This window comes from Hippocampus bargibanti, linkage group LG11, assembly GCF_051943395.1.
Source record: "Hippocampus bargibanti isolate YZ-2025 linkage group LG11, ASM5194339v1, whole genome shotgun sequence".
NCBI classification, from domain to species: domain Eukaryota; kingdom Metazoa; phylum Chordata; class Actinopteri; order Syngnathiformes; family Syngnathidae; genus Hippocampus; species Hippocampus bargibanti.
Window position 1 is genome coordinate 5,970,001 of NC_142744.1, and position 8,746 is coordinate 5,978,746.

The 8,746-nt window shown below is 41.6% G+C and overlaps 1 protein-coding gene across 2 annotated transcripts in view; it reads right to left on the minus strand.

Annotated features, from left to right (window-relative positions):
- The window catches only part of capn10 (calpain 10), an 11,708-nt gene extending 4,191 nt beyond the window's left edge, over positions 1-7,517 (minus strand). The window contains exons 1-11 of one of the 2 annotated variants that reach the window (XM_089008850.1): positions 7,309-7,517; positions 6,729-6,934; positions 6,369-6,500; positions 6,091-6,287; positions 5,169-5,407; positions 4,949-5,090; positions 4,690-4,856; positions 3,349-3,590; positions 3,081-3,283; positions 1,840-2,092; positions 773-963 (exon numbers count right to left, since the gene is read on the minus strand). In XM_089008850.1, coding sequence (XP_088864976.1) covers positions 773-963; positions 1,840-2,092; positions 3,081-3,283; positions 3,349-3,590; positions 4,690-4,856; positions 4,949-5,090; positions 5,169-5,407; positions 6,091-6,287; positions 6,369-6,500; positions 6,729-6,875 — 1,913 coding nt within the window. In that variant the 5' untranslated portion in view covers positions 6,876-6,934; positions 7,309-7,517. The remainder of the gene's footprint in view (positions 1-772; positions 964-1,839; positions 2,093-3,080; positions 3,284-3,348; positions 3,591-4,689; positions 4,857-4,948; positions 5,091-5,168; positions 5,408-6,090; positions 6,288-6,368; positions 6,501-6,728; positions 6,935-7,308) is intronic. The other variant, XM_089008849.1, reaches the window with a different exon arrangement.
- Between the last annotated feature and the right edge of the window lie 1,229 nt (positions 7,518-8,746).

Consider the following 8,746-nt stretch of genomic DNA (forward strand, 5'->3'; position numbering starts at 1 on the left):
GTAAAGTCTCATTATATCGATAGTACTGCTTATTACGATACTATTTCTATGAACGCAAGGAGAAAATTTACATGCCGCAGGATCGGATGTATCGATAGTCCGGTTATATCGATATTTTTTCAGACTCCCGAGAATATCGATATAACGAGACTTTACTGTATTGTATTGTATTGTATTGTATTGTATTTGTATGAGCTGCTTTCCAGCAGCTCATGTATTTCGTTTTTCTACTTTCATTCCTTTCATCACTTTGCTGCTGTGAAATGTAAATTTCTCCACTGTGAGACTAATAAAGGCATATCCAATCCAATCCAATCCATTATTGCAGTGTTGCAGGTTCCTGTAAACCACAGGTGTCAAAGTCAAGGCCCGCGGGCCAAATCTGGCCCACCACATCATTTTTTTCGGCCCGCGAAAACAAATCAAACTTGTTAAATTCCATGATGATTGCTAAAATCGGAGCCAAAATGTTATATTTTTGGATGTCAACCACAATAAAAGTCATTATTCTTGACTTCAGATTTGAAAACGAGTTATTCATTAATTTACTGTGTGCTCTATATGTAATATTTGAAGGGATTTAAACATTCTAATGGGTTCCCCAAATTCATAACGGCCCTCGAGAGGAAACCATAACTACAATGTGGCCCGCGGCAAACAATGACTTTGACACCCCTGCTGTAAACCATCTGGCAATAAACAGCTTGAAGTGAACATCATTTTTGTTTTAACAAATGATGATGCACGAGTCGGGTTACGGGTGGTCACCAACCTGTGTATACGCCGCGCAAGGCTGACGGTGAAGTCTGCGGCGCAGTTGGGCTTGTATGTGGATGGTACGACGAGGTAAGTTCCAAGTGGAAGAGTGCAGGACAAGCTGACATCCTGAGTGTAGCAGTGGGGGACACAACTGGCAACGGGGTCCTCACTGGGGATGGAATGATTTGGCTTCCCGGCTGGTATCTGGATAAAATCCGGTAAGTCATCCTGAGTCAGGCTTTAAAGGACAACCGACGCCCGCGGACAAGTTGTGTCCATAATTTGTAAAATCACTTGAAATGACTTCTACTGAGCGTATTTTACAAAGATTCCAGCTGTATTTTACGTTTTAAGACTCGCGCTGAGTATTCAGGAAGTCTTGTTTTTGAGTTGATGATGACAATACCCGACGTGATGTCACGTCTGGAATTCCCCTGACGGAGAAAGCGACACACAATGCATTTTAGGTACTTTGTTTGGTCTGAAAACTTCGTGTTGATGGCAAAATTAGAAGGAAAACACATACATAACGCGATGGTTAATCGTGTGTTGCACCAAGACTACTATTTGATACTAGTTGACACAAATTCCCAGAAGACAAATCAGCCCATATTCAACGAAGCTTGGGCGCCATCTTGTGCATTTTTTGGGACGCTACATTGGAGTCCTGACGGCTCGAATTGATACGGGAGGACTTCTTTAATCGATTGCAAACATGTATGCTTTCCTCTTCAGAACTATTTGAATCATATTCATAACTGGATGAGTAACAAGAAAGCATGTTATCCGAATCTGAAGCCATTGTTTTGATTCTCGAGCAAGGCAAGACGTCTTAGTGTGACGTCACAAACACGGGGGCGGGACCTTCTGAAACTCGCCATTTTTGGGGTCATTTTTAAGTCGTTTTGGGACACTTTAACTCATTTTTATTGGTGTTTTGCATTTGACTAAAAATATCAGCCTGTGTGTTTTGGGTATTTTAGATGCTATCAAACGTTTTTCTGATGTCAGTTAGGAAACAAAAAATGGTGTCGGTTGTCCTTTAAAATGTCATTTGAGATGATAAAACGGAACCCTCACCTTATAAATGTGGAAGCCGATGGGGAGCAGATCCGTTTCCGTACGGCTTTGGTATAGGTTAACCTTAACGTTGAGGCCCGGCAAAATTGGCTCGTCACAAACGATAAATGGGAAGCAGGGGTTCTGCGCATGGGTGGGGAAGTTCCTGCTTCCACCGGCAGAGCTTCCATCGACCCACGAGCCTCGGAAGTGAGTGGTCTCCCACTCTCCGTCTGTAGTTAATGGCAGGTGAGTTGCTGGGCTCTTCAGGGCACTAAGAAAGGCACGGTTTCAGACAGATCAATTAAAAAATATGTGCACAAATTCGTAATTTTCGCAACCTATTAAAATATATTATTAATACAATACAATACATATAGATTTATATAGCGCACAGGTGTCAAAGTCAAGGCCCGCGGGCCATATCCGGCCCGCCACATCATTTTTTTCGGCCCGCGAAAGCAAATCAAACTTGTTAAATTCCATGTTGATTGCTAAAATCTGAGCCAAAATTTCATATTTTTGGATGTCAACCACAATAAAAGTCATTATTCTTGACTTCAGATTTGAAAACGAGTTATTCATTAATTTGCTGTGGGCTCTATATGTAATATTTGAAGGGATTTCAACATTCTAATGGGTTCCCCAAATTCATAACGGCCCTCGAGAGGAAACCATAACTACAATGTGGCCCGCGGCATAAAATGACTTTGACACCCCTGATATAGCGCTTTAACAACAGCTGAAATTGTAACAAAGTGCTACAATTTAAAGATAGTACAAAGCCCCAGGGACTAAAACTATGATCAAGTCTGAATCATGTGGAGTGTATTATGAATTTAACTCACTCATTGCCAGGCGATGTGCAAAAACGTGTCCACTCCAGTGCCAGGGTTTTTGTCATTTTCACTCAAATTGCGGGACCCACAAAATATTGAGTTTTAGGACTCCATAAACATTCGATTCAGCACAAGAAACCTTAGGCTCTATTCTTTTACCGATAGCCTGAAAATAGCTTAAAATAAATCCATAAATTGATAAATAATAAAAACACAAAAATAAATAATTCATAAATAAATAGCACTGGAGTGGACACATTTTTGCACATCGCCTGGCAATGAGTGAGTTAATCTATTCAGTGACACGGGTCTTTCAGAAAATTAAAAACAGGTTTTAATTTTGCTATACGTAACCAATGTGAACAGTAGTGCATGTAAAGTCAGATACAATGACAGCATCTTAGCATTAGCGCTGTGCTTCACCTGACGGACGAGATAGAGGAGGAGAAGACCCTAATAAGGAAGTGGGCCTCTGCTCCCGGCTGGTATGTGCTGGGGACCATAAGGTAGTGACCAGGATCCAGTCGCTCGTGGAGCAACACCTCCCTCTGGTGTGCGTGGCAGTGAGTAGAAGCACATGGCGGTTTGTTCAAAGTACGGCTCAGATTACATCGTTTTTTCTCCACCTAGTGAGGGGAAAAAAGTGTTCACTGAAAGCTAAACGCAGATCACTTTAAACCACGGGACAAACCTTCCATACGTGTAGCGCAATGGCCTGGTAATGCCGGCGTCTAGCGTCGGACTCCGGGGTCGCGTCTGCAAATCGTCTTGGCTTTGGCTGCTGCAGCAGAGATACGACGACCTCCCCGTTGTCGCACATTTTGAGCCAGAACTTTGGGTTGGTATCATAGCTAGTGCTATTTCGACTCCCACCGGAGGAGAGGCCCTTTACCCATCGTCCAGCAAGGTGGTGTTGGTGTGGCAGGGGGTTTCCTGTTTGAGACATCATTGACGAGATCGACAACACAAGACAATTATTTTGTTGTTTTTGTGTTTTCTTTTGTCACTTTGTCATTGTCTGTCGTGTGGAAAGGGGTTCGGATTGTTTTTCAGCATTTTTGGCCATGACATTCATCAAGGAGGAGACTGTACTGAGCAGTTGCGCCTTTTCGGCAGCACGAATAGGCCAGCACCGTTTTTGATTGGGAGGAATGTCAGTGCCATTTGACTCTGGGCCGATTGTGCTTTTTTTGCGCCTTTAATGGGAAGCATTTTCACACCCCCTCTTTGTTCAGCGGAAAGGTCGGTGCTGTTGGATAGTCTGCGGCTGGATAGATGCACGGCTTGAGGAGACCGCGATGAGACGGATGTGGATCTGTCGCTGCTTGGAATTGAAGTGGATTTTCATGGGACAGGAGACGTGAGAGTCTCTTTTCGTGTTTGCTTTTAACATTTACCTTTGTAGACATGCATATTCCACCATGACATTGCTGATCCACTGGTGAAAAGGAAACTTTGATGCTCTCCTCTTTCATATAGAAATGCTTGATATCACAAAGAGGGTGCAGAAAAGTGCTTAATGAATGACTGTCTGTGTTTTTTGTGTTCTGTCACATTATTTGTTACTTAATTTTTTTGTTTTTACTTTAAGATGGCGCCGTGTGAGTGGCTGCCTTTCTGGCAGGTCATGTATTTTTTTCTACTTTTTTCTTTCCTTTCCTTTTACTTTCATCACTTTGCTGCTGTGAAATGTACATTTCTCCATTACTCGACGAATAAAGGCTAATCCAATCCAATCTAGTTTATTTGTTGTTTTCACTTCAAGATGGCACTGCGAGAGTGGCTGCCTTTACAGCAGTTCCTGTATTTTGTTTTTGTACCTCTTTCTTTCCTTTCCTCTTACTTTCATCACTTTGCTGCTGTGAAATGTAAATGTCTCCACTGCGAGACTAATAAAGGCTAATCTTATCCAATCCAATGATTTTGTAAATCATGTACAACCCAAAAAACAAAAAAAAACAACCAACAACAAAAGTCAAGGTACACACTGTAAAGTACAAATAAGGACTGTTGTACTGAACAAGAGTATTACCAGTGTAGATACTTTGCAGGTGTCCCTCCTCAGTGATCGGGTAGCCGACTGTGACATCATCAAACTGGGACAGGAATTCAGACTCCTCCAACCAAAAGTCGCCCTGCGCCGCTCTGGCTTGGATGTCCAAAGCATCGGCTGAATCTAGCGTCCGCCATCCCGCACCGCTACACGCAGAAAGGAATACTGAGCAAATAGGTCGATCAAACGCAAACGGTGCACCAAAAAAAACGTGCTAATATCAGATTGTCAGTCTCACCTTTCTGTCCAGGCACCTCCCCAGCAGCATCTCCCCCAGGGGTTTCTGATCCTGAAGAGTCGCACTGGGATTCCTGCGAGCGTCTTCACGTTCAGCCATTCCATCACAGCCATGGCATGGTGCTGGCCCCGCTCGCTGTCTCCTAACAGCGGATGGGATGGCTAATCAGATGATGTCATGAAAATGTCATCAAGGTGAACAAAAGAAAAAAAACAAATACCTCCCGGGATGCTTTGAGTGGAGCAACTGAGTGCACAAGTAGCTCTTAATGTATATATGTAATCCAGTTTAAGATTTTTCCTCGTGGCCCGATTTTGGTTCTTCTCTGGTGTGCGCTGCTGCTGCTGCTCCTCTGAATCAAAGTGAGACAAACTCCAGCACTCGGCAAGACCTCCAGTCAGGTCCACTAAGGCCTCAGACACCTGCCCGGCCCACAGATGCTCATATGAGCCGTGGTGTCTGAAAAGTAAGGGGAAACGGGTACAAATGGGTTTACTAGGTGAAGCGATGACGAACGTAATCTACATATACAATATTGGATTGGATTCGCCTTTGGTAGTCTCGCAGTGGAGAAATTTACATTTCACAGCGACAAAGTGAGAGGAAAGGAAAGGAAGAAGTGGAAAACCAAAATATAGGAGCTGCTGTATAGGCTGCCATCTTGAGGTCAAAACAACAACAAAAAACTAAATAACACATAGTGTGATAACACAAAAGACACTGACAGGCATTGAATTTTAAGCATTTTTTGCACCCTCTTTGTTGTATAAAGCAGTTCCAGATGAAAGAGGAAAGGATCAAAGCGTCCTTTTCATCAGTGTATCAGGGATATCCTGGTGAAATGTGCACGTCTGCTACAAGCTAAATGTTGAAAGCAAACACAAAGCTGTAGGATCCAGAGATTGTCTCACATCTCCAGTCCCACGTAAATCCGCTTCAATTCCAAGCCGCGACCGAAATTGAAAAGATGTCTGAACAATAAGTTATTCATGAAAATATTATCCAATTATTTGAAATATCTTTTTTAAAATACATTTTAAAGACAGTGACAACATTAAAACCTAAAGTTACAATAAAGTATAGCAGCTTTTCAGTTACGCAAATAATAATAATAATAACAATCCGATTGGCTGGCGACTTACTTGGCGTACGCTTTCTCCAGCAGAGCCACCCAGAAGGCAGAGGGGGCGTGGCAGCATGAGAAGCAGAGAGACGAATCAACACAAGGCAACCGGTCATCGATGATCACTTCTGTCCAGTGTCCCTTATCCCAAAAGTGAAAATGAAAAGATCCTCTGTAATCGCTGTCACTCCACAACGGCTGGTGTGGAGGAAATACCTACAGAAAAAGTCAGAGGAAGGCATTTCAATAATAACCTATTGCATTATTAGAATCAAAAATGTAGATTGATTCTTGTACCTTGTCGAGAAGGTGTCTGTTCTTGAGCAGCACAGAGCAAGCACACAGGAACCAACAATCTCCCAGCAAGCCTTGCTTGGGATGACTCAGATGGATGTTGTCAGGGAATACAACTGGCGAGTGGCATATCTCCTGAATATTACGATGATTTAATATTTTAGCTATCTTAGTTTTCATACGATCTGTCTGTTTTTTTTTTCCTTTTGTACACCTCTTTGTATGCAGCTGGGGTTGTAATTAAGATAACACTTCAGTTGAATTAAATTACCTTTTTGCACAATATTTTAATTTTTGAAAATGCACCACGACACGCGACAGTAACTTTCAAACAAATCAGGCCAATGAAGGAGTGGGTCGAACCTGTGGACGCAACCAAATGATGTGGCCTTGCAATCTGGAGATGGGGGTGGAGCTGTCAGAGAATACGGAAGAGTCACTAGGAGGGAAGTCCAGGTCCTCGAATAGACCACCTCCATCACCACACTCTGTCCTTTTCCCTGCCCTCATGGCTCCAACCTGCTGTATGTTGAGCCTTCTCAACCATCACCGCCTTCAATACCATTTCACTTGTAAAATAGGACAAATCAAAAACAAATTTCAAACATTGCCCTACAAATACCACGTTTCCCGAGATTTACAAAGGCACGGTAGTTATTTTACAAATCTCAAGCTACAATAAGTAAAAAATATTGATAGTGTATCTTTGTCTGGTCTTGAGATATCTATCTCAGATATGAGGCTGTGTAAGGCAAATAAAATACCACAACAGTGACAACTGATAGTGTGCGAATTATCACTTTACATAAATCGCATATGCATATTTTGGCATTTATAGTTAATAGTGCTCGTTAGAGACTCAGTCCAGTTACAGTGAAAAATGGTTAGATATCTTCATTACCCCTTTATACAGTAATGCAAACCGTGTTGTTTTCACTCTCACCTCCTTCGAGCATCTTCTCACTCGTCGTCATATCATCATAGCTAACTAGTGTTAGCTTGTACGCTGGAAATGATACACGATGTCCACACAAAATCATCGTGTTATGATTTAGGAACTATTGTATTCCACAAGATTGTACAGTAATGTGTGTTTAATTGTATAGTGTGGTGTCATATTACTACGTGCGAAGAAAAAGTGTCAAAATAAAATCACTTCCGGGGGGACAGTTCATTCAAGCGCATCTTTCCTGTTTTGTTCAACAACACTGCCACCTACTGTTTGTGTGATGTACGACATGTTCCGCCCAAAAACATCGAAGTCGTTCGTCGTCTTACGTTTTAAGTACGTTTTTTAAATAAACGTACTGTCGATGTATTTATGAAATTTATATTGGTATATTGTATACATACTTCACTTTTGAAGCTTCTCTCTATTGTAAACAATGCAATACTCGTTTCAAAGAACGAAATAACGTCTCTACTTGCAATAAAATGTTGATTATACAGTATATTATGATTAAATATGTAAAACAAGTTTATTCTTTCACCCATTACTCCATATTTATGACATGATTAAGACAGTATTATTAACACCAAACATTTTTTTGTTTGTTTAAACGAGCCTCTGGTTGTTTGGCTTGATGATAGTACTGTATCAATATTTTTTTTTTTTTTTATGTAAACATGAAATAGAATTACATGAGACATGTATGTCAGCACCGATGTTATACCTATATACTGAATCATACTTCAAATACTCTTCTACTCAATGGCAGAAAGTACATTTCAAATGGGTGTGTATCTGTTTCCCTTCATACAGCAGTATTTAACGAAACACGATATGTAAATTGAGACGATATTGTTGTTATTATTCCATTGTACTGCTCTTAATATTGTTTCAGGTAATAAAATATATGTATCGTGAAACAATCATAGTTAATTTTGTCGTCGCAGTTGTGTAAGAAACCGAACACAAGGTGGCAATAGAGACACACAAGAGTAACTTTCGATTGCGGTCGGCGAAAACTCCGACCTTAACTTTAAGTACTTTACTTTAAGTACTTTTTTTAAAAATGGATCAGCATTTTCCTTTCATGATCATGAGAACTTTCAAATGTTTAATGCTGATTTGAATATGCTGTTATAAATATGTCAAATCACGACACCATCTTCATCCTGCCTCTCCGCCTCCTGGTTTCGTACTTTAGCTGTTGGCACCGCCATCAAAGCTGCACAAACGTTTTTCGTTCGTCGCATGAATCCATCCCAAATGACAGTCAGGACTCGCGAGGCACGCTCACAGCCACGCTTACATCACCTCCACTCTTCTGCACCAGTGCACAGAGTGCTTTTTGATGAATAATACAGAGCGACTGGCGAGAGCGGGCCTTGGACGTTATGGCTCGCGAGATGACAGCGGGATGGGGGTGGGAGGGGGT